The sequence below is a fragment of the Anopheles arabiensis genome, chromosome 3, assembly GCF_016920715.1.
Source record: "Anopheles arabiensis isolate DONGOLA chromosome 3, AaraD3, whole genome shotgun sequence".
In the NCBI taxonomy this organism is placed as follows: domain Eukaryota; kingdom Metazoa; phylum Arthropoda; class Insecta; order Diptera; family Culicidae; genus Anopheles; species Anopheles arabiensis.
The window spans coordinates 95,184,668-95,211,281 of record NC_053518.1 but is presented as its reverse complement, the minus strand read 5'-3'; the positions used below and the strand labels follow the sequence as shown (position 1 = coordinate 95,211,281).

At 50.3% G+C, this 26,614-nt stretch overlaps 1 protein-coding gene across 1 annotated transcript in view; it reads left to right on the top strand.

Annotated features, from left to right (window-relative positions):
• LOC120901874 (toll-like receptor 6) overlaps positions 1 to 8,634 on the top strand; it is a 47,083-nt gene extending 38,449 nt beyond the window's left edge. Inside the window, exon 2 of the mRNA XM_040310215.1 lies at positions 411 to 8,634. Coding sequence (XP_040166149.1) covers positions 1,690 to 6,069 — 4,380 coding nt within the window. The 5' untranslated portion in view covers positions 411 to 1,689 and the 3' untranslated portion in view covers positions 6,070 to 8,634. The remainder of the gene's footprint in view (positions 1 to 410) is intronic.
• The last annotated feature ends 17,980 nt before the right edge of the window (positions 8,635 to 26,614 follow it).

The window sequence follows — 26,614 nt, the reverse complement described above, 5'->3', positions numbered from 1 at the left end:
GACTGCAAAAGTATGCTCGATTTAAGATGCAGTTTCTACCACAATACCTTTCGGTACGCTCGTTCAAGTGCCCTCGGGGACGGAAAGCAGTATCAATCGGCACCGGATAATTTAAAAACCGTTTCTCTTTCGTTTGTGTGAAATGAGTATGAATGGTGATGGTTGTTGTTTTTTTTTTCTGCTGCGCACATACACTTGTGTGCTACAGGAAAAAAAATCCCCCATCCGCAATACTTTCAGGCAGTTTTCGTCTCGCTAGAATGGAAACTATAGTTAAGCCCATCCCCGGCAATCGTTCCCGAGTGATTCCCCCGTACCAATGAAAACACAAAGAAAAAATACAAAATATTCCCAGTGTTGCGTTCTGATGCGTTGGATTTACCTTTTCCCTTACTTTTCATTCCTTGCAGGACTTCTTCCGTTGCAGTAATTAAAATTAGAGCGCAAGGAGCGTGTGCCCCAGATGAGGATTATTGCGAGGAGCGGAAAGCAATAGGACCTTGAAAAAAAAGCCATTTCAACCGTCCGGCAACTGATGCTGCTACTGCAGAGCAGTGGTGGGATTCCTATGACCGAAACACTCCCATAGGACATCATTAGAAGCGGTGTAAACGGTGGCGGAAAATATTGCACTTCTCTTTCACACGACCCGCAAAGTGCGCACAAGTTGAAGCGAGAAGACACCAGTGGATGGCTGTGTGCTGGTGTGCGAGTGTGGTGAATATGCTACGACCCAGCAGCAGCATAACAGCAAAAGCATAACCATCTGAGGTGAGCTGGAGCGTTCGGAACCGTTCGGGTGCCGGTCGGCTCTGCAGGCGTTCACAGCCGAACGGTACGCGCGTACGGCGTGGCCAGCATAGTCGGTGAGAAAACGGTGAGCATAGCCGCAACCGCTGTGAACATAGTTCGTCAGTACAAACAGAGCAAGCAACGCGTGCGGACGTACGACTAGAACCGCGAGTACGCGCGCTCGAACACGCAAGAATCGAATCAATATCGAGAACACGGAGCTAGAGGACTGTCGAGCGAGCGAGAGTGTTTGTGGCGTGAATTGAAACGAATCGGCCAGTTCCACAGATTGACGTGCACGGTGTGAAAAGTTAGGCGCATTATCGAAAGTTCCACCCGAAGTGAGTGCAGATGAGGCTGGAAAGGATGTAGATAGAGTTTCGAACAAGAAGTGATTGCCGTGTGCGCGTGTGTGTTTGAGAGTTTGTGAGTGTATGCTCGATGTAAACGAAGAGCGTTGTTATGAATTTTAAGTTTCCCCAGCAGTGCTCGTTTGGCGATGGTTAGCGTTTCGGTGTGCGTTTATGTTACCACGGTTTAGTAGCGAGGAGGAATTGTTGTTGATTCGTGCTTAGCTTTACCCTCCGCATTCATCGGCAAATCCGCACCTAAGGCTGCAGAGAAGTTTTCCCGCGGGCAAGTTGGCCGACGACGGTAGCTGAGCTGTGCGCCAGCGAATGTGTTCAACAGTGTGTGCCGAATAGAAAAAAAGAAGAAAAAAAAATCCTTGTGCGGATTACAGTTGCAAAGAAGCGAACGGTGTGTGCGTGAGTGTCCGTGTGTGTGTGTGCGCGCGCGTTTGGAAGAGAAAAATTGCGTTTTTATGTGTACAAAAGTACGTGGCAGCTTGTGCGAGCGTTGTATTGCGTGACGACCAGCAGCAACGAAAGCGGCAGCATGAGTCGTTGCGAGCTACTGCTGCCGGCCCTGCTACTGCTGGTGTCGGTGCAGGTGAACTACAGTTTGCAGTACGATTCGGCCGAGTCGTCCCGGTACTACCATCCGGCGGGTGCGGGCAGCGAACCCGGCAGCAACCTGCGCTACGATGCGCCGGACGACTGCAAGTACCGCATCCTGCCCGGCAACGAGGTCGACCTGGCGTGCAATCTGCGCACAGTGAACAGTGAATTTGACAACACGAACTTCAGTGTGATTCCGGCCGAGCATACGGCCGCCCTCTCGATCCTCTGCAATGAGGCGATCATGGCGCGGAGCAAGCTGCTGCCCAACTCGTTCGTCCATCTGGCACGGCTAAAGGCGCTCTCGCTCGAGTTCTGCAAGATCGCCAAGTTCTCCAGCACGGTGCTGGCCGGGTTGGGCGATCTGCGCAACTTTACGCTGCGCACGCACAACATCGCCTGGCCCGAACTGAACCTGGAGATTGAGGCGGACGCTTTCGGGCAAACGCGCAACCTGGAGGTGCTCGATCTGAGCACGAACAACATTTGGTCGCTTCCGGATCATTTGTTCTGCTCGCTCAGTGGTTTGCGATCGCTGAACATCAGCTCGAACCGGTTGCAGGACGTGAACGATCTGGGCTTCCGTGAAAAGGGAGTGAAGGACGAGGTGGAGTCGGAGGGGCACAAAACGAACAGCTCCGGCTCGGTTGCTCCTCCGGTGAGTTGTGCCCTCGACTTGGAGGATCTGGATGTGTCACGGAACCATTTTGTGCTGCTTCCGGCCGCCGGTTTCGGGATGCTGAAGCGGTTAAAGATGCTAAAAATCCACGACAACGAGATCTCTATGGTGGGCGACAAGGCGCTGAGTGGGTTGAAGGAGCTTCAGATCCTTGATTTGAGCTCTAACAAGCTCGTGGCGCTTCCCACGGATCTGTTCCGCGATCCAGCTCAGTCGATACAGGAGATTTACCTGCAAAACAACTCGATCAGTGTGCTTTCACCAGGACTTTTCTCCAAACTGGAGCAGCTGCAAGCGCTGGATCTGTCACAGAACCAGCTGACATCGGCCTGGGTGAACCGCGATACATTTGCGGGTCTCATCCGGCTGGTGCTGCTCAATCTGGCTAGCAACAAGATTACCAAGCTCGAGTCGGAAATCTTTTCCGATCTGTACACGCTGCAGATTTTGAACCTGCGCCACAATCAGCTGGAAATCATAGCGGCAGACACGTTCTCCCCGATGAACAATCTTCATACGCTACTGCTATCCCACAACAAGCTAAAGTACCTGGACGCCTACTCTCTGAACGGTTTGTATGCCCTGTCGCTGCTCTCGCTGGACAACAACGCCCTCACCGGCGTACATCCAGAGGCGTTCCGTAACTGCAGCTCGCTGCAGGATCTCAACCTCAATGGTAACGAACTGACGCAGGTCCCACTCGCGCTGAAAGACATGCGATTGCTGCGGACCGTCGATTTGGGCGAAAACTCCATCAGCGTCATTGAGGAGCCGGGCTTCCGTGGTATGAACAATCTGTACGGTCTGCGGCTGATAAGCAACAACATTGAAAATATTACACGTAAAGCATTCAAAGATCTGCCGAGCCTGCAGATTCTGAACGTGGCACGCAACAAAATTTCGTACATCGAGAAGGGAGCATTCGAACCGGCGGTTAGTGTGCAGGCCATTCGATTGGACGGAAATTTGCTGTCCGACATTGATGGGCTGTTCACTAGCATGCCCAACCTGGTGTGGCTTAACATCTCCGACAACAAGCTGGAACACTTTGACTACTCCCATATCCCACCCCACCTACAGTGGTTGGATCTGCACCGCAACGAGCTTACCGAGCTGACCAACCGGTACGGCTTGGACAACCAGCTGCACCTGCAAACGCTCGATGCAAGCTTTAATCGGTTGACGCGCGTAACTCCGGCCACCATTCCGAACAGTATCGAGTTCCTGTTCCTGAACGACAACCTGATCGTGCACGTGGAGCCGCACTGCTTCACGCACAAGACAAACCTGACGCGGGTCGATCTGTACGCGAATCAGCTGACCAGTCTAGACATTAAAGCACTGCGACTGCAGCCCGTACCGGAGGACAAGCAAATTCCGGAGTTTTACATCGGTGGCAATCCGTTCGTGTGCGATTGTAACATCGACTGGCTGCAGAAGATCAACCACGTGACGTCTCGCCAGTACCCGACGATCAACGACATCGAGACGGTGTACTGCAAGCTGATGTACAACCGGGAGCGCTCCTACATTCCGCTGATCGAGGCCGAACCGAAGCATTTCCTGTGCAGCTACAACACGCACTGCTTCGCCCTGTGCCACTGTTGCGAGTTTGATGCGTGCGATTGCGAGATGACGTGCCCGAACAACTGCGCCTGCTACCACGATAACAGCTGGTCGACGAACATTGTCGAGTGTTCGGCAGCGGGCTACACCGACATTCCCAACAACATCCCAATGGACACGACCGAGGTGTACATCGACGGCAACAATCTGGTCGAGCTGTCCGGGCACAGCTTTATTGGGCGGAAGAATTTGCGTGTGCTGTACGCCAATCATTCCAACATCGAGGCCATCTACAACACGACCTTCATCGGGTTGCGGCGGCTGACGATTCTGCACCTGGAAAACAACGCCATCCGCAAGCTGTACGGGCACGAGTTTTCCGCTCTGGAAAGTCTGCGCGAACTGTATCTGCAAGGTAACCGCATTGCGTACATCGAGGATCACACGTTTGCCGAGCTGCGCAAGCTGGAAGTGCTGCGGTTGGATGGCAATCGCATCACCAGCTTCGAGGTGTGGCAGCTGTCCGCAAATCCGTATCTGGTGGAAATTGCCCTCGCCAACAACCTGTGGACGTGTGACTGTGGGTTCGTGAACAAGCTGCGCAGCTACCTGCAATCGAACGCGGATAAGATTGTGGACGCTAACGAGATCTCGTGCAGCTACAACAACGCCACCAGCATTCTGCGTGACAACGGAACCAAGTGCACCTTCCGCGAGGGAATGTCCTCGATCGTGCATCGGCAGGAAATAGAGGACATGTTGCCGCTGCTCCTGGTCGCGACGTGCGCATTTGTGGGCTTTTTCGGGCTAATCTTTGGCATTTTCTGCTATCGCAAGGAGCTGAAGGTGTGGGTCCACTCGGGCCTGTGCTACAAATCGGGCACGTTCGTGAACGAGTACGATAAGGATCGGCTGTACGATGCGTACATCACCTACTCACTGCAAGACGAACATTTTGTGAGTCAAATTTTGACCTCGACGCTCGAAAACGATATCGGCTTCCGGCTGTGTCTGCACTATCGCGATCTGAACGCGAACGCGTATCTGGCGGACACGATCGTCGAAGCGGTCGAGAGCTCGAAGCGCGCCATCCTTGTCCTATCGAAGAGCTTCCTGTACAACGAGTGGACGCGGTTCGAGTTCAAGGGAGCGATCCACGAGGTGCTGAAGCGGCGCCGGAAGCTGATCATCATCCTGTACGGCGATCTGCCGCAGCGCGACCTGGACGCCGACATGCGGCTGTACCTGCGCACCAACACCTGCATCGAGTGGGACGACAAGAAGTTCTGGCAGAAGCTGCGCATCGCGCTGCCGCACGTGAAGAAGAGCAACTGTCTGAACAAGCGGTCCGCGATCAACATCTACGCGACGGCCGGCAACGACTACAACACGCCCGGCCGGCCGTCCACGCTGGGTCCGTCGGTGGCCAGCACGCGGCTCGATGGGCCCCAGCACCACAGTTACGCCACGATCGGTCCTAACTGTCCCAGAAACTGTGATAACTACGATACGGTTAGCAATTGTAAATACAACACCACCCAGCACCACCAGACCCACCACGAGCGGCGCACGACGGCGGACTTCGGGCGGAAGGCGACAGACGGCCGGCAGCACGAGTACGCCGTGCCGTCCAACTGTCTGCTGGACACGACGCACGAAACGTACAACACGACGGCGACGAGCTGCGAGCGCATCGCCGGCGAAACGTTCGAGTGCACCTCGACCAGCTCCAAGTTTTCCACGTCGTCGCGCGGTTCCGGCAGCGATTCGGGCAGCCACTCGATCTCCTCCGCCGCGCAGCACGACTTCCAGGGCAGCCACCGGTCGCCCAATGGCTGCGCGCCAAACCTGCTGTCCAGCACTACCAGCACCACCAACTTCTCGTACCAGCATCCGCATCCGCACCACCATCACAACGGCAGCGGCCGGAGCAAGCCGCCCGGTCCGGAGGGCGTGGGAGGCGGTGGCGGTAAGAGCCCTAGCGATAAGCACAACCCGGGCACGCTCGGGACGGACAGTCGGGGGGGCAACAGTTTTAACGATAGAAGACTGCCACAGGCCATGTGGGCATAACGATTACTTAAAAGCAGCAGGTTAGTTAATTATTTTTATCGCTAGATGTAAGGACGGGTGGTGAATCGCGAGATCGATCGAAAGGGATCGCGCGACATCGAGTGTGAGTGAGTGAGAAAGTCTGTGAGGGATGAAAGGCCCGGGGAAGATGGGTGGGGAATAAGACTGCCAGTATCGTGGCGACGTTGTTGAGAAGGACAATTCTGCCCGACTTGTCTTTGAGTTGTTAGGTTTTAGTAATTCCTTTTTTTGGGAATCCTTCCTCTTGTTCCCTAGCCAAGCCCGAACCAGGGCTGGACAATGCACGCACGAAAGATAGTTACTAATTAGCGATTATAGGGCCTCCCGCAGATAATATTCCAATGTAGAAGATACTCCACAGTACAGTAATGAACAAAAAAGAAAACCAGGGATAAAACCAAAACTCCCATCAAGGGAAACACGTTTCCGTAGCAACTATGTGGCCGTCTGGGAGAGAAAGAAAGCGAACGAGTGTGATGAAACCAAAACAAAGGATGCCTGCGAGACGCTCACACGCAACTCCTGCAATTTCGAACGGTTCTTGTGCGCTGGTGCTGAGTCCACGCAGTGCCTTTTGGGAGATAGAAGGAAAGCCGGGCAGGAAGGGCGACAAAAGGGACATAAAAATGCAACGAAAACGAAACGCTGCTTGTCGGACGAACATATAAAACCAGTGAAATATGACGATTTTCCCTAAAGCGGCGGGATGCCCAAGGAACGAAGCAGCGAGGTAATCGTGGTCGTAAAAGGAAGAGAGAAGGGCAGAAGTATTCTAGTCAGAAGCGGGAAGGTGCCCGGGTTCTAATCTTCTAGAGAATCTATCGTTTCTTGAACAGGCGCTGGGGTTGAGCGGGGTCGCGCATAGAAACGGGCACAGTAGGCCAGCGAGCAGAGGGCACACCGAGGGGCACACCAGTCGGGATGGGCGAGCTCTCTAATCTGATTTTTCACGCTTCACCAGCCTCGAAATGGAACGAGCCTTCGCGTAACGCATTTAGCTGCAGTGCGCGAGTAAAAGGATTTCAAAAATACCCCCCATGAAACTGGGAAAATTGAATGTAAAATTATTCTCCGTCGTGGCTGGATTGCGTGACACGCAGGAACCGGGTGATGCGCACTCAGATTAATTACCCGCGGGCTGCGGGCTTGCGCGAGTCCGTTGGTGAGCCGCTTGAAGCGGAAAACGCTCACGATCATCCTATCCGTTCCAGATCGACTGCAATTGATCGAGTTGAATGGAATTTTAATCCTTGTATTTAATTTGCTTTTTCCTTCGGCGAGAAATTGATTATGCTCGAACGTTTTGAGGAAGGGAAGGGCGGTGGACATCGAACCGAGCAGAGTGAAAACAGAGAAGCTAAGCTAAGAAAGCTAAGACAAAGCGAGATTTTCCAGGTTTCCAGATTTTGGTGGACTTTCAGATGAGCGAGTGTGTGTGACTGAGTGAGTGAACGAGAGTGGGTAAGCCTCCGCGCCATTGCATCCGATGGCCCCAGCGCCATCGATGCAAACGTTTGTTGTGTTTCTGTTTTCCATTTTGATACCTCACTGGGGCGGAATGAATGAACGAGTGCGTTGCCACAGCGGATTGAGAGCGTAAAGTATTACAGAGACTGTGTGTACATAGCGAAGAAGTCAGACGACAAAGAGGCATAGGATATTATTAAGTGAGTTAAGAAGACAAAACCAACGATTACACGAAAAGGGCTTTGAAGGGGGTTCGAAGTTTGGTTATTTAACGAGCGGTGTACATATTTTATAGGGAGAGCAACAGCGCGTCCCCCACTCTTCTTTAGGCAAGTAAGACTCTTCTGACAGTGAACAGGAAGCTAAACGATTAAAACCAACTTGAAAATACTAAAACCACAACTAAACCTAAACTAAATCAGCTGGCCGAATGGTAGGAATATGCAAGAAATCGATAGACAAAATTATCACCGATACTCGCTGCAAAACAAAAATATCTCCATCACAAACAGCTTACATACGCGAACGATCGATCGATCGATCGATGTACATAGCAAGGGAAAGTAAAAACACGAGCACACGCATCAACACCCCGGATCGTCAGATCGTTTTTCACTAGCAAAAACAACCAGAAACGCATTGTACACTATAAATTCGATACTACTAGTTAGCGATGGTGGAACCCGCGGGGTCGCCGCCGACACCTTGTCTCGGTTTAAAGTAAATTGATCAAAAAAATAATATTCCCTTAAACCGTTGCGATGGTTTTAATCGATATTTTGGGTTTTTTTTCTGCAAATCATACAAAAGACAAAGAAAACAGCATACGTAGTGCCAGCATACAAATCTGGAAGCATAAATCCAACTCGGAAAAGTCGGAACCATTACAGTGAAAAGGTTAGCTGAGAAGAACGAATTGCACTGAAGTAGCATTGCATCTGGTAACAAAGCACTGGCGCAGAGGGGGGCGCAGGAAATATTCAAAAGAAAACTTAAACAACGCATAGATTCACAACCACAAAAAAACGTAAGAAATAAAAACAAAACTATAATTTATTTATGAAAATTGAAATCGAATCGTATCTGGAGTTGGTTTATCTTGTAGTTTGTGGGGAAAGAAAAGGACATGTTGATGAGTTTGATCATTCTTGAAATGGTAAGTGTGTTTTACAGAAATGGTAAGTAGTAAGGGATCTGGTAAGTATCGAAACTCAAATCTACGATTGATGACAAGAATACGTGGTTTTACACAATGTTGGGTGGCTTTCGTTTGTGCGGAAATTAAACACTGATAAGCCGATAAGCTCTGATTTCTGTTTTTTGTATCTCCACCCGTAGAAAGTGTGGACTTTACATCGCGTACAGCAATTTTTCGGCAGCAGACAGCAGTTCCATCAGCGTTCGAAGCCAAACGCACCCAAACAATGGTACGCACTATCGTGACCAGTGAACGCCCAGCGAATGGTGTGCAATCAAGAGGAATACAGCAACAAAAAACTTCATCATCCCGTGATGCCGGGAACGGGAAGCTGTTGGAAAAATTTCAACTTTTTTCATTCGTTTGTTGGTTCTGGTTGTGAACTTTGTGAACTTTCGCCGGACCCAGCGCTGCTGCGACGCATTTCGAGCGTGTCCACGCCGTGTGTGTGTTTGTGTGTGTGTGGGGAGGAGGTAAGATGAGTGAGTATGCGGCCTAATCCGCGGAATCAATCAACTGGAGCCACTCCTACACGCATCCAGAGGCCCAATTGTTCGCGATGTCATGATGGTTGAATGGTCGGTCCCAAGTTCAATCGCAGGGCTCCGGCCCGGGCACTGCCACATGATTGCGCAGTTTTCCGCGGCTCAGCTTCCGCCCTCCGAGTTATCGGACCATTTGGTCCAACGTTACGGCTACAATGTGGAGACCGCGGCATGTGGGGCAAACCGCACGCGGATGCGGACGCTGCGTCATCTAACGTCAGCGAGCGATCGCAATCGCGTATGAATGAAAACACCTTCATTTTAATTGTCCGGCCGCGGCTGGGTCGCGACTTTTTCTTCGAGTCTTGATTGACAAGCCCCCTAGTGCGGCTGGCGGAGGTAGAGATGAATAGGATTAAGAGAGCAGAGCGATGGACGCGGGCTAAGCTACCCCATCCCGGTCCGGAGTGGATACGCGCAATTAGTCACTATCTTGAGAACGGCTCCAAGAAAGCCACCGGGGGAGCTGCGACTGCTGCTGCTGGATGCTGCCGTCGCGGAAGTTCTGCCAGTGGATTATCTGCCCAGGAAGGCATGCTTCTTGTACGGACTGCGTTGGGCCTGTCGGGTGTATTTTTTTCATACCCCTCGGAAGAAGCGCATGACTATCAAGAAGAGTGACTGATGAAGCTTATTTGGAACGGATGATTTATGAGTTCTGATCGGAGATTTTGTTGTTATTTTGGCTGGCGGGCGGGCCTCACCCCGTTCGCATCGCTTCCATCGGGCATAGGTTTGGCTCATTTGCTGCCGTTTTGTTGTCTGATCTGATTTGACGCTGACCTGGTTGGGGGCCTCTTCATCTTTTCCCTTATCGTGCTTTCGAGAACGGAAGGCAAGTTCGTAGATTTGTGTTGCTGCTTCGGTGTGTTTTTATGGTAATCGATAGAATGTTTAGTAGATGGGGCGAGAGCGAAGCTGGATGGGAGAGTGGAGAGGAACCGAGTTGTTTGGAAAAGTTTCACGCTCAAACGGAAGAGCCCTATCAGCGAAAAATGTACTTCAAAAGGGTATTCAAATAGCAGAGGAAGTTTTTTTTCCCTCCGTTGGGTAAGTTTCATTGTGTTATCTACGCTAAATAAAATCATGCTTCCCCTAATAATGCTAATGTTAAATCGAACGTTAAGTTCCTATAGTGTTGGCTCGGTCTAGCTCGGTTCGGTTTCCTGCAGCTTGTGCAGCGGTGTAAAATTGAAATCACAGTTTTCGTCCAATGAAGCTCGAACCACCCCAAATGGCGGTCGCTTCAAACGGTTTCGCCCGCTACTTTGGCACTCTTCTCACGAACTTCATTTACATACACTGATCACAGTGCTGCATGCGGCGATACTGAAGACCCCCGAACTGAACCTGACGGGCATTGCCGCATACTGGAACGTAACATCGAACGGAACGGACGAAACATTCCTGGCATTTACCAAAACAAAAAAAAAAGTCAGAGCTTTGGCGATCATGTTGTAGTTGTTGGCTTACAACGATCAAAGCGCTCGAATGGCTCAATGGCCGGTAACAACCTGTGAAGCAATTTCGTAAAATAGACTCTGGACCCGAACAGCACAGGCGGGGCGAGGAGTGGGATAATCGTGGTCCCGATATGTTTCTTTTTCCCTTTGTTTTGGCACGGGGCCGGGTGGCGGGATGCGATTTTGGAACCACTTCCGCAGTGCGGTGTGGATCTCTCGTTTTGGGTGGTGGTGTTGTTTCGTTTCGTTTTGTGTCTGCCATTTGTTTCTCGCCGTTCCCTCTCGCGCGCACCGATAGATGGGTCCATAATCTGGCCAAATTATGAGCCCACTCGGTTGGTCCCACGACGGCGTACGCGCCCCACCATCGCCAAGTCCAGCCACTCAGCAGCGAGATCTCCCACGGCTCTGAAGTGGCCATCGAAGAAGCGTGTGACGTGACGATGAAGATCCAACGGCGATGGTTGGGAAGGGAAATAAAACAAATCAGCGGGATACTCTCCGGGCGTGCTCCGGGGTCGGGATGTTGCTCTCGGTTTCCTTTAGTTCCCCCTCGCCACCATTACTCTCTCTCTCTCTTCCCCATGCTCTCCTTAACAACGTGGCCTCTACGACTCGTGACTACCGACAAGCGCTATGCAACTCGAGCTCCCCAGCTCCACCAGAGGACCGACAGTGGGTAAAAACACACAACCGAAACCGAACTGTACAATGGCAAGGGAACGAAGAAAATCCAATCCAAAGTGGAGGAAAAACAGAAGAGAGAAAAGCAAAACGGGGCAATAAAAATCGATTCCGAGTTCTTTCGCTCCGACACCCTTGGGACACCTTTGCATTGTACACACTTTCACCCTTGTTGCGCGGTTGGAAGATTGATCGAAGCGGATGGTGAGGAAGCCGTCGCCGTTGCACCCCGATATCGATATCGAGAATGGAGATGACACACACACACACGCACACAGCATCGAAGCCCCTAGAAGGAAAGGGAACTCGAAAGATGATAGAGACTTACTTGGGGTGGTATCGGTCGGGCGCACACCCAGACATCGGCCGATAAGCCCTTGGAGATGGTGGCGATAGCGACGGCATGGATCCCAACGAACGCGCGGCGCGTATCGCATCATCCTGCAAAGGGTCGTTAGCTGGTAAGAGGAAGTTGGAATACGATGGACAAGGAGGTGTGTGTGTGTGTTGCGATTGGATTTTCCCGCCCATCTCCACTCCATGCCATCTCCCAGGCAGAAAGCGAGTTCCTAACGGGTCCACCAGCACGCGGGAGGCAAGTTGTGTTTGGTGTTTGGTGAAACAAATAAGGCATTCCGGTCGCGCAGGGCCGGCTTGCACGCTGAGAACGTCGAATCGAGTCGATGCCGATGGACCTAGGGCAGGCGTACGGGCGGCTGTGTTTTTCGGGACAAGACCATCGTTTGGGTATAACAAGCTGAGAAGCTGTTAACGATTAGCTGTGAGCGGTGAGTTTATGTGCCGTCCGCTGGCTGGCATTTGTCGCGTCACCAACGCGATTGCAAAACGCGCGAGGGGTTGCAGAAGAACAATAAAACCGTACGGCCAACAGTGGTGGGTGGTGGGAGGTGAGTGAGTCGTTCGAGCGCTTGAAGTGGTTTAATTATCAAACCAGCGCCAACAAAACGACCCTGATGTAGATGATGACTCAAAGGAATCCATCCTACTCCCGGTAGCAGAACGCCTGTTTCGTCCTTTGCCTGTGATGGTTCTGAATGGGTTGCGGGATGAGAGACAAAGTGCCACCCCTGTTTTACCCCATCTCCAACTTCCTCCTCCGATGGATGTTCCCAAAGTGTGGTAAACGAGAGGATTTCCATCGCGGTCGTGGGAGAATTTTCGCGCGAAAGAATTCACTTCACCAGCCACACACACACACAAACACACACACATTCACATTAACAGCTCTTACTTCTTCGGCACTGCGAGTTGCGGAGTCGTGACGTGCAGAAAACGATGCAAAGGGGCCCGCACACAATTGGCTTCTCCCGTTTGAAGTGCGGGATCGGGATAAAAAGCGAGCAACACCCCGTTCCATGTCTTCCGCGCAGGTTTTTGATGGCTTTTCTGTTCAGTCATTCAAATTTACAAATGATCAACTTATTAGCATAATTTTTCAGCAATTTGATGAAGGAGCCCGTGCGACTGGAGATGCCCCGTTGGGAGATGTTTATCCTTTTGTTTTGTGAGCTGCGGGAGTCGTGGCGCGTCGCGGTGCTGTGCTGTTGTGACACTAGGCTGGCCTTTGATGCGGGGGAGCCTTTTTCTTAAGAGCGGTGAAGTGGGTGAAGTGGAAAAGAAAAGCCATTTTTTGCAGCGCGAACAGTCATTGAAGGAGGGTGGTGAAGGTGAAGAATTGACAAACGATGGTGTGAATGTGAGTATTGCTTGTACATTCTAACAACCGCATTCATGGCGCATTTCCTGATGGGTTGAATAGCTGGTGGGGTGGAGTAGAGTCATTATACTGATCTATTTGTATCACAACATTCATACTTTTGTCAGGGTGTGAAGTGAAGTTGAAGCATATTCAGCATTAGTTCCGCTGGCTTTAATAGGCGTTCCTTGCATCGGTGCTTTGTTTAGCATTGTTGTGCTGTGTTTGTTATTCATCATAAATGGGCAAGTGGGCTAGTAAAAGGGCTTTAAATATCGCATAAATAGCAACATTTCTAGTTCCTCTGAATATATTGAACTTAAAGAAAAAAGACAATAATAAACATGGTTTGTTACTCTACATCCCTTCAAAATTAAAAGGAATCATCCATGTTGTTCTCTTTTGGGAAAACCCAATCCAAACAGAACGAATTTTGCGGTTGGCGAGTGTTACACCAGCACACTTTCCCTATCAGGTTCGAGTACGCAAGGCAGCGGAAAAAACGTTTTACTGCAGGGGCGTAAAGATGAAATAAATCGCAACACGCAAGTACTTTGCGCCCCGTATTCGCGTGTTCGGGGTGCGCTGCACTGCACGTGAAACCCAACCGCCCACAAGCTTAAGCTTAATGCCTGTAAACCGATAACATAAACAAGCGGGCCGGCACTCGCCGGCAGAGTGAAGTGATAGGTTTCGCTGTAGCTGAGATTCTCGCCCAGCCAGCCAGCCAGCGTGTTGCATTTCCCGCTGCCCTTGCTCATTAACGCGCGCGTCCCGATCGAAGTGGTTCGGTTGGAATGAAATCTAACGCCACTCTCTCTCTCTCTCTCTCTCTCTCTCTCTCTCTCTCTCTCTCTCTCTTTCACTGGTCGTTCTTTACATCGATTACTACAAGTGTTTTCCCTTAGCTCGTGTTTCCGCGTGGTGGTGGTCGTCGCAGGCGTCGTCGTCAGGGGTCGTGAAGGTGGGTCGCCCATAATGGACACCCATCCGGCCAATGCGCGTCGATGGGATGGGGATATCGGGTCTGCCGCCGGACCGGGGGTATCGATTCCGGGCGCTTCGGTTGAACGTCGTGGTGCCGCTTAACACGGCCGCCCTCGGGGCCTGAACTTGTGCTGTCGTCAATCTTGGCAGAAGTAGTTTTGCTTGCAAAGCACGATTCCTTCATTTAGCCAACGAGCTCTGCGCTTCGGGGTGTTGTTGTCGAATGGTTCAGCACTTGGTACGACCACCGATTGCCGCTGAGCCATCGGGCGGGGAGGAGTGAAGCTCACAACACTGGTGGGCAATAGTTGTGTCCGATGCCATCGTGCAAAGTTGCGAAAGCACAGTCCGCTTATTAGCGGCAGAAGCTTTAAACAGCATTAAAACTGCACCTTCAATTCGTTTGCACCTTTTTTTTCTTGTCAAATCTCTACCCCGGGCGCACACATACACCTACTACGGCAGCACACACTGTAGCACGACGATTGTGGCCGCCGGAGGTCGGCTCGGTACTTTATCATCTCCTTAAAGGTGAGAACGAGAAAATGTGGCAAGAAAAATGGGAGAACAGCCCGTTAAAAGGGAACGACGAAAATACGACGACGGCACACAACCCGCTCCGTGTTTCTTTTCGCGGCTTTCGAACTAATCTTTAATTGTCTCGAAAAGCCGCGAAGTAACGCCAGAACCCATGATTTTCTCGGGGAGGTTTTTGTTTTCTACCTCCTCCCCTCCTCCTCTCGATTATTGTTGTGTTGTTCTGCACCACGGTCGCGCAAGGTTTTCGGTTACGAGATTGGGGCCCGCCAGCAAAAGTGTGGATGGTGATTTGTTTTCTCCTCGTTTGCACTGTCGCTCGCAGGATAGCAGGCAGCGTTGCGCATGGAATGCAACGGCCACAGCCCCGCTTGCGTGGCCACTCACGCGCGCCATAACAATAAATGGGCGCGATATATTGCCCTCCAGCCCCACCAGCACCGGTCGATCGGGCGGTATTCGGACCCCGCCAGTGCCCTCTGCGCCCATCGACCCGCGCCCAATCGATTGAAAGCCGCGGGGTGGCCAGCAACGAGCTTCTCGCAACAAGCGGCAAGGCGGCAAGCACGCTCCGGAATGGGTCGTGGGGACCAAGGGGATAATAAGCAGGCGGTAATGATACGATAGTGGATCAAGAAAGGAACCACATGAAAACGCGTTCCCTCGGGAAGCGCTGACCGGGGTATAAGGGTGGCCCAGAATCGGAAGCGATGAAGAAGTGTGTTCGTGTGTGCAGTTCTGCCGGCTGATGGTTGTTGGTCTGTGCATTCGCCTCGCTGGCAGTGGCGAATCGATGAATCGACAGCGAATGGTCCCGGTGCTCCTTTCGGCCCGTCGCGTTCGTCGTGCAGCCGCGGGGCCATCGACCGCGCACACATACAAACACACACACACACACTGAGGCGGATATCGAGGAAAGGTCCTGATGCTCCCGGGGCATCATAAATTCTAATTACATCTGCTCGAGAGTTATTGCAATATTTATGCGTCATGACTTTGTGCCAGTTTGTGTGCGGGTCTCCCTCGGCAGATAAAGCACGCGCAATCTGCCCTGCCCGGGCCGGCGCTTCCCTTTTCACACGCGCGCCCACCGTGAAGAATTCGTGAGGAAACCGTTTAGATCCCTTGGGTGTGAAAACTGCCTACCGGTGAGGCGGGAAGAGACGGACGGAGGAGCAGCGAGCAGTGAGGTGAGTTCCATTTTGTTTCCGGGTCGTGGCACCGGCGGGATTGTTTCCCCGAGCCCGGAAAAGGTTAAGCAGTTATCACAGGTTGACGCAGGTATTCAAGCACGCAGGAATTTGTTTGATGCCGGAGGTCGGCATTCGAAGATTTAGGTGAATTTTGCATTCGTGAAATATTCAAACGCAGCCTCTGTCGAACCTGCCACGGGGCCCGGACGAGGGAGCGCGCAAGATTCCTCCCGAGGATTCGTTCGGCGAGGAAGCAGGAGGGATAAAATATCTCGTTAGAATGCTATTTGATGTGCCGTGTAGTACCACCATGCGTCGGCTGGAGCGGTCGGTTCCCAGTGCCGTGGTTTCGATTAGGGACGTTTTGGGGCAAAACGTTGGGCAAAAGATTTCACTAAACCGGTCAAACGTATGCAATGAGAAACATATGGTCGGTCCCCGGGCCGACCCAAGGAGCGCTTCATTCCTTATTTTCTCGGTGGACGTGGCGAACGATCCACATGACCCAGAAAAGCGTGGACACGGTACAGCGGGGGCCGGTCGAGGCATATCGAGCGGTTGTCGCGATATGCCTCGTCGACGCTCGGGACGACACTAATTTGTTTAAAAGCAAACGATCACCGAACGCTCTGCATATTTTGGTGGTGTATCTTCTTTGTGAATGGATTCCTCCCTCGGAACCAGATTACTTCCACCGTGCTGCGACGGTACCGTATCTTGGGACGGCATTTTTACCATTTGAATGGAGCCCTCCTATGGTGGGAGCCCGAGGACCGACTACGAAAAACCAGTTCGCAGCGAACGCACGGGCTTTCGGCTTTATCGGTGATGTATTTTATTTCCCCCGAAAACTGGGCACACATGTTGCTCGGGCTAGAGATGACATGACTGGAAATGTGTTGGTTTAAGCAACTGGAGGTTGGTGCCATTCAAATCATATATTAAAACACTTCTTCTTTTATTTCACTTTTTTTTTTGGTTCGGTGTCCACGGAAGCATCCGTTTGCGAGCGCGCCTAGCTCGCACGGTTACGTTCGAAACTCCCGAGCGCGCTTCACATTCCGCCGGGCGCACGGGTTTTGGGTTCTTTATGGTACATGACATTTATGATGCTGGAGTCAATGTAAAGGCTGAAGATAAATGCCATAATAGCGTGCATGTGTTTTTGTCGTGCGGGTGAACCGCATTGCTCGTGAAAAAGCGAAACCCATTTTTAGATTCCACTGAGCGGTTTGCAAACAGATACCACACCGAATGACTTCGATATGGGAACTGGCCTGCTGGAATGGCCTCCGAATCGGCCAGCACACGCACTAAATTTCTCTCGCGCTTCGTTTCAAAACGCTGGTCAACTGGGAAAGAGCGAAGGCTCATCAGATAAAGCCCCGAAACGATTGCAGCTGGGCGTCGTTTTGCTGCCCATGGGCGCATTTGGCGCGTTATTCCCCGCATAAAGCTATTACAAATCTTGATTCAATCTAATCGTCGAGAAAATTACGATCTCACCTTTCCGCACGCTCGGGCTCGTTTCCCATTTCGATTGGAGGAAAGAACCGCATTCCGCCTCGAAAAGTACGTGGGCCGAATGAGATGCCCCGCACGGCCGTGACCGTGATGCCATTGTCTCTCAGTCCTGGGGTGAAGAATGGCCATCAGCAGCACAATAGTTACGCGTGGAGTCGCCCGTTGTCGCGATCGCGAAGGCGCGCGCGCGCGCTCGCTCGCTTGGGAAGATTAATGGATGCCGCGCCGTGGTGAGTGTGTGTTATCGGCAGAATTAGATCTATCGCCGATCGTATTATCTGCGGGAAGCTGTCATTTGACAAAATCACGTCAATCTCCGTGCCTTTTTCAGGTCAGTAGGAACAAATAGAGATTGAGGGGGGGGGGGGGGGATGGAGCGGGAGCCACAAGACGGCCTCAAGAAAAGGTGGGCGATTCCACACGGAAATGGCCAGCGTCCGTTCGATTTTAGTCGATGAAAGTTGCTGGTCGATGGCATTGATGCTGATGAAAAATGAAGCTCGATTGTGCGCCGGTGACAAATGGCTGCCCATCATCCACAGCGGGGGGAGAGTTGAAGTGGAGGGAAATTATCATAGCCCGTTGTGACGGTGAGTGACGGTGTTGATCTTTCGATAGGCCGATGACTTTCGCTCGCGGCGGGTCGGCCGGATGGAGACGGTGTGGTTCGTCGTCGATCGTCAGCGACAAACGTTTTCGAGCGACTCCCAACCGCAGCCCTTGTAGGATTGAATGCGAGTCATGCGGCCGGTCGCTGGCACGAAGGTGTCCGATTTCAACGCTGTCAGCTCGTTTGGTGCGCAGCAAGCGGTAGTCGCTACAACGTCGTAACATGAATCTACCAACACCTGGAACTACCTGACCTGACTGGCTGGCTGGCTGGCTGGATGGTTGGCTTGCTGCCTGCGGGCCGAATGATGCTTTTGTTTTTATTAATTTAAATTTCTGTTAATTTTCGACCATTGCGGGAAGACCTGTCCCGGTGAGATCGAACGGTGGGAGACCGATACTGTGTGCCGGCAGTAGAATGGATCCGCAGAAGTTTCAACTGGAGCCGTTATAAATTAGCATACTGAAAAGGGACAGGGAGTGGGAGAAAGATAGCAGAGTGCGAGAAACGTTTGTGCCCCAGCGCCTGAATACCCCGCCGTAGTCTGTTATGATGCCTACCGCAGGCATCCCTCCCAAAAGGAATGTTTTCACTGGCAACACCACAAACGATACAGTGGTTTCGTTTGTTGGAGGAAACGATATCACAAACCTCAATAGATACCATCCAGAAGTGGATTGCATAAAAATTAATTGCCTCCCTAAAATATGAATCCGAGCCAGACAATCGGAAGTCAGGTTTTTGAATGTACGATGCTACAAAATGGACAGTATCGGCTGGGAGAGTAAATGGACGTGGACGAATTCTTCGATGGTGGAAGAGGTAGGAGAGAATCGTTTCGTATGCTTTGGTCGTAAATAGCTCATTTTAAATAATAGTGACAGTTAGTGTAAATCTATACACTGGACATGGTTATATATGCGTTATCCATAAATAAGGCTTATCTCGATTCTAATTAAGTACATCTTGGTAGGAAAATATGAACTCTTTCACACGCGTGAGCATGGGTATCATCTTTCAAAAGCTGAAGCCCAAAGTTCTCGTTCTTTGAGAACATTTGGAAATCGAAAGCAAGCAAACACTACGTTTAGCTTAGAACGCATCAAAGCGACCAATCGTTTGAAGTTTACTTCACGTTTTTAGCTAGACTGGCTGTACAGGTTTGTAAATTGTGTCATTTGAAGATCCTTAGATTTAACTCTCGTACTCTCACACACCAACACTCCAGTGAAACCCGCTACACATTTGATGGGCAGACGGAATGTGCAATCAAACTAAGAGGCTAATTATTTTGCTAATTTGGGTCTTCTTTAACCAGCAAATCGACACTAACGCCAGCTCGTTTCGGGTTTTATGGCGCACCATCAAACATAACGAGTGCTGGTGGCGACTCAACTGTGTGAAATGTATCTTTTTGTTGCAATCTTTACACTGTAAGAGGAAAACAAGAACGACGATTCCAGGGCAGCAAGGTAGGAGAACGTGTACGTACTGCCACTTAAAAGTCTCTACCAAACCTGCATGCTACCTCAGATACCTCCACACACACACACACACACACACACACACCAGTCTGAGAAGAGCGAGAGAGTCAAACATTCCTTAATCAGCCGAATGTAAAATAATGTTTGTCTAAGGTTTTGTCGGAACGCTCTTCACAATCACCAAATCACCCCACCGGCAGCTGCCGGAAGAGAGACAAACGAACATCGTAACTGACTCTGCGCCAAGCTGCAAATTATATGGGGAGCAAACATTTTACGACCCAATTAAAAATAATAAATTCTAATGCCCATTCCTTGTCCATCATAAGACCGGGCTGCGGCATCATATGCTCGCACAAACGGCGAAAGCGCACCAAATGGCAGGAAATTGATGGGAGGAATCAGTTGTGAGAGCGATTAGCAAAACCGTACGATGAAGCTGCTGCAGTAACCAAAATAAGTATGTAGAAAAGTTTTAATCTCCCGGCGTGTTTGGTGAAACGCCGGAACCTTTCACCAGACCTTTCGAAGAACACGGCTCGCAATCGAATTGCTCTGCCAGAAAGCATGTTAGAATAATCGGGAAAGGCAGAAAAGACACATAGCCGAATTGGAAGCAGCAGCGAAACCGTGCTGGGCTAGCTTTCCGAAACGAAATCGAAACTTTGCGAGCGCGAACAGCTCTCTCGCGTACTGGCGAACAATGCGTAATAAAAATAAAAATTCATAACGATAATTTCATGAATCATTAATTCTTTTGTATATACAGATTTGGCTTCTGAGCCGTTCTCTTCTGTTTCCTCTTCTTCTTGTGTGTGCGCGCGCGTGTGTGTGTAAGCGCCTTCTTAGGCGGGTATTTGGAGCAGTCTCTTCTGCGCCACGGCCTGGCGTGCTTTCTGCAACGGAAGACGATGTTCTGCAGAATCAATTTTCCTTTTAGTACACGCAGAAGCAATCGGGCGCAGCTGAATGACCGCACTCCGGCGCGTAATGGCATACGTAGGCTCTTCGATCTTTACGCGCCAACCCAAACCGTTGGCCATGTTCTAGGAGGCACTTCAGAAAACAGAGGGAGCAATATAAAAAAGCTTCCCTCCCGGGTTCACGCTTCTACCCTCCAGTGCATGGTGGGGTGGTTTAGATGGTCCCATGGTGGGTGGGACGTGGGCTAGGAGACGAAAAACAAATTGGAAACTCTGGAAGCTTTCTTGGATGTGGGTTATAAAAGTTTATAGTCATGGTTTTGTTTCTCTCGGGCGAAACGACTATTTCCTGTCCATAAACATGTTTGTTCGCTTGTTTCCCGTGCAGCGTTATGATTGCTATTAATTGTTTAAAAGCCTCGTACAAGAATGTGCATGGCCGGAGTGGAAGCGATAGATGGTACTGCCCAGCCTGCTCAGAGCGATAGATTACAAGCGAAACACATTCACTGTTTGTTAAGGTTAGACTTGATGCTTGGAGAAATTAAAAAACAATTCCCGGCCTGCTCGTAGCATCTGATTTCGAGTGTCGATGCTCAAGAGTGAAGATGTTGCTCTTATCGTTTAAATGTCGTGCTTTGTATCAAACCTGTTTTCCGGGCCGAGTGTGTGTATCTGGTGCGTCTGATGTATCTTTATTACATGCTGCAACACGGCGTATGGAGACCCTCTGCCAGGGTTCTACGGACCTCGTAGTGGGTAGTTGACTTGTTCCGACACATCAGCACCGACGAGCACATGGTGGAATCAAAAAAGAAAGTCGTAAAAGATAAAGGCCCATAAATAAGCTGACAATTGTTGTTGTTGTTGCTGTGGAACCAAAGCTGACCAGGAATAAAAGAGCCTAAAACTGACAGACAGAGCCCTATGGAGACAGAATTTTTTTGAAGGCAGAGAAAAATTATCTCTATTACCACGCGGGCAGGCTGGTATGCGGTCCCCCGGACGCCGACAACGCAGCAACCGCGATAATTCTGAGTGGAAGGAAAAACACATTACAAGTTACTTTTCCTGCTACGACTTTTCTCAAAATCTACATCGCCTACGGATGACACTTAGGGCAGTGTAGCCGTCGCCTTTGCCGCCGCCTAGACAAGACGCCGCACAGCACCGTGTCTTAATTTATATCAACCGATGCGCTTACGTTCCTCCCGCTGGCAGGCTGACTGACTGGAGAAAGTGGTCAGAGAAGGAAGAGCGTTAAGCTAGAAGTGTTGGAAAAAAGGGTCACCGCAGGAGTGAGTGTCGTTAGGACGCGGCATTGTTTGTTTGTTTGTCTTGTCGTACCTTCACGCCAGCCCCGTTAACATTGGCCGACGACGACGTACCACGATAATGCTTTTGAAGTCAACGGGGACCCATTGGATAATGTCGTATTTGCTGTTAGTGATCATACGGGACGATCGAATCACACGTAGGCACTACAACACACAGACACATACACACACACAACGGTCGCATCTTGCCAGGTTGAGATAAATGAAGCGGGAAATGGAGAGATTAATTAAAACTTTATGAATTCCGGCGATGCTCCTTTCGGGGCGAGAACATGTAAGGCCCGGAGCGCAGGCAGCGACAATTTCAAAGCGGCTCTATCGAGAACACGTTCTAGACGACAATGAGATCGGTGGGTGGTTGATTAGAAAATATTGGAAACAGTTGGTTTGAAGCAAGGGCCAGACTGTGTGTGTGTGTGTGTGAAACGATAACAATGTGTGAAGCCTTTAGCACCTCGCCGCGCGGGAGACAAAGAATCAAGCAATAAGCGTTCGGTGGGCATACGGACGACGACCACAAGTTATAAAAGCAAGCCCTCCCTCGCTCAATGGTCGTTAAAAATAGACAAAAAATATGCTTCAAGCGACTACGAAAGTGTTGTTCGGTTGAATGTGGGGGTGGGGGAAATGGGACATTAGAATTATGTGTCACCATTGCGTCAGCTGTCATCAGACCGCTGGACGGTTCAATTAAACCGACACAGAGAGTAAACTATCAACCGAAAGGAAGCGCAAAGCAAGAATAAAACACATAAAAATGAGCGTTTTATTTAACTGATCCCTTCGCCGTTCACGCAAGGCATCACTGCATCGAGGCTTTGTAATATTCAACCAGCATTTGGTGTTGTATGAAACAAATGAATGTTGTATAAGTATAAATGACAATGGTGCCAAATATCCACTGTGAAGACTTGTGCATTACTGGCACTACCGTCCAAAAGTTAGGCAATTGATTAAACGTATTGTCAGCATTGAAAACTGATGAGAAATCGATAGACACTCCCCTTTGATGCTGCTTTTTGCTGGTTTTTTTCAATCCCCATCACGGTATTTTGGAACACTCAGAACCCGTCTGCACCCACACCGTGCTGCATCATCAGAAAACAGATCGTTCCTGACGGTTTGAAGACGGAGCGAGAGCACCGAAAGACCACATTATGCTTGCCAGCCAGCTTAAAACTTGCTAATTGTTCGCCTGCTCCAAAAACCCATCGCCAGGACGCGTCCCGAGAGATGCTCCCGGGGTTAACTTCGTCTGCGAACTTTAAATGGAGGCAAATCAAAGGGAAAACGGGCGAGAGGGGGGGGCGCATCAGCATCACGCCATCACGCCAAACGACGAGCGGTATCGGGCGCAGCCTTTTGAGTTGCGGGAACCGACATCCTGGCTATCCTGTCGCCCCGGGCTCCCTTGGGTGATTGGGCGAAAGTGCTTATTGACACATGATTTATGCTTTCAAGAAAACCACTAAACTTTTCCACTTTTTCATCCAACATCCATCGGGGGCCGATCGAGATCGGGCTGCCACGGGCGGACTGAATTACGTTAGGTGAGTGGTTAGTGTACCATCGCAGGACTTCAATCGCATGCTGTCGGGAATGCCTTCCAATTTTGACCTCCCTCGGCCCGGCCACTGTTTGGGCAGGTAGTGGGATATCGACAAGTAAATTCCATCGCACCCATGTTACACGCTCACCGCACCGGAACTTGTATGCCCACGGCACCAGCATCCCAGTGTGTGCGTGTGCGTAGTTTGGTGATCGGAGAGACGTATAATTTTGGGAGCCAAAAGCGAGCAAATAAAATATTGCAATTCGATAAAAGTTTGATAGATAATATTTCTCCAGCGCTCGTACTACATGGGGCCTTGTTGGATTTCGACACCAGACCGACCGACCGATGGTAGTAGGCGATGATGGAGGGTCTCTTTCGTTTGCTCTCCGTTATTGGTACAATGTGTCGGAAGTGGTTTCGGGTAAGGGGAAGGTTTTTTGTGTGCTCGCTCAGTTCGCCTCAAACTTGTCGGTATGTTCATTATTAAGATCGTAAACATTATGATATGTGCGCTTTAAAACCACCTTCGGGGTGGTTTTGGGAATGAGCCCGAAGGCCAAAATGCAAAACCATGGTTACGAAGCGCGCTGTCATACTCGGGACGGAGCATGGAGCATTATACCGCTTACACATGCTATTACAAATCGGTTAATGAACAGCTGGAAACTAATCCGGGCCTAAAGGATGCTGCCGTTACGCATGGACGAAAGTTTGTGCGAAATTTGATGCAGCATCTTTAATTTATGATACACATAATCAGAGACACCGGATGCGTACGTGTACGCGGGAGTGGGTTATTATTTCATTAGCGGTTTACCACATCCATGCGGCCGGCAGGTTATGCGGCAGGTCAGGTGGGAAAGCTCACCTTGCACTTTTACTTTCTTTTAATGAATACTAGCATCAGCGCCGACTAATAAGACTCGCAGTGGGGTAAGAACGATGTAGAACCGCCTGGACCCTGTGTCTGTTTGTGGGGCAGTGTGGGCAGCGCGGTTGGACGGGAGCCGTTATTGAAAAAAGTTTCACCACTCCGCACGCAGGGAACGAACGCAGAAAGTTGTGCACGCACGATTCGCTCGCGTCGCACGTGGCGGACTAATCTGTTGACGAAATCCATGCCGTGCTGGGAAAGTTTTCACACACACACACACGCCCGGTCTTCCCGGTGGCACATTTTTCCCAATTTCATTCGCGAGGCGGTGTAGCTACACCGGGTGATGCTTTTCATTATTCAGCGCGTGAAATCCTTCGTACGTGGGAGCGATCCGCCTGCGTGTCGCTCGGTTTGTTGTGCTTTCGTGGAAGATATGAGATGTAGCGAAAGCTGGCGGAAAAGTTTGCTGCCGCATGTCATTAACTGGAAAGGAATATAATCAAATTAAGACTTTGGTTTAAGAAACTATTGCGCAGGATGCGTGCTTCTCGCCTTACCGTTCCACGGTGCTGGGGAATGGATTCTCCAAAAACCCCCGAAAGCAAACGTTCGATTAAGGTAGCATGGTAAAAGGGGTGCCATGTAGTATGAAATTATGCTCAAATCATAGAATACAGCAGGCAGCAAACTAACAGTTTTCGGTTTCATGCACTTAATTGTAGTAGTTTGCACGTGTTAATGTAGTGAATCAAATTATCGTGTAGTGATGACTCAAAATAACCGCTTTACAAACAGATAGCGGACAGAAGAAACCCTGTCTGCAAAGTGATGGCCCTTGTAGCATAATAGCTAATATTCCGTAATATCGTTGACAGTGAGGCAACAAGTTTAAATTGGGGAGGAAAAAATGAAAAGTAAGACGTAACTATTTTAGCGAGATGGATTTGTGTTTCGTCATACAATGCTGTTTGCGGGTCATTTCATCACCACACCATAGCATCAGTTTCGAATCACAATTCTTGTCGTTGTCATCTGGCTGGTGAACACTCTTGGACCGAGTTCTTACAGAACGCGCACATGCACTGATGCTAAATTTGTACCGAAACAAACAGGAAAAGAGAAAGCGAGAGTGGAAGTAAGAGAGACAAAACAGTGACCAAAGTAGCAGCAAATATAAGAGCTTCCATTCTGTTCCCCGTTCTCATCTGCTGTCCCATAGCATATCTGGCGCGTTTTATTGCTCCAGAAAGTTTTTAATTAAAAACCGCAACAGAATTAATTGAGTGACACTTAACGCGCACAGCACAGCACACAGGGCCGAGCTTCAATGTGCTGAAAAAGACTGGTTTCGTTCACGCCAGAAGTGCAGCGTCGCGTTCAAACCCGCAGCAGAGGGTTGATGACGAGATGACGCAGTGAAGTGTGGAAAATTCATCAGCGCCAGCACCGTACCCGGCGTCAGGACGTCGAAAGGCGTGAAGAAAGGCCACAACCTTGGCATGACAATTGGAAAGTGGTGAGCATGAACGATCTTCCTCTTGTGCTGTTTTGGTGTGTGCATCCTCTGCGGCATGTGTCTGCCGGTTGTGTCGACGCCGTGTCTATTGCATTGTTTTCCTTGCCTACCGCATGCTGAAGTAACTTATCCCCCACAGCCCTTCAAATGGCGAGTCGCTCGATGTCACTCGAAGGGATGGCAATGCGATGGAACTGGAAATTGATCAGCACCGAGCGATCAACGGGGAAATGTGAGCAAAATGGCAATTGAAGCGAAAATTTACATTGCTGATTAAAAGGCGTTGCCGGCGTTGCAGCACTCGCGAGGGAGTTGAAGTGATAAGTGATGTATGAATTTGCTTAATTACAGACTAGACACATTCCCCAAGGTCTACACATCGTCTGGGCGTGGTAGCGCTGCGCATCAAATTCGCACCCAGACGCTTGCACCGGGAGCACCGAGAAATGGGACACCACCATAAGTCATTCCGTGCGTTTCTGGTTGGTGGTTTTATATAATCAATTTGATTGCTGCCATATGCTTGCTTCTAGCTCGCATCCGCACCGAGCACACAGCGTTCCTCACACGACGCAGAACGCATCGAAGGCTGATTGCGATAAAGAGAGGGCGGTTGGTTGCCTCATAAAAGGTGAGCAAGTCAAGTGATTCTCATGCGAGCAATTGCTTTGAAGGCTCGATTCACACAAAACTCCCTTACCCCCCGTACCACGTGCGACTTGCTTTGGCAATAAGGTCGATGTTTGTCTCCAAAGACCAGTGAATGAAACCATTCCGAGCGAGATGCCAACAGCAAGTACGTCGTCTTCGTCGTCAGCGCTACAGAGTGATGCGAAATAAATGAAAAGCAATAAAAATATAATACTCAGCTCTCGCTACCATCCTTTGCGAATGTTTATCGCAGGCA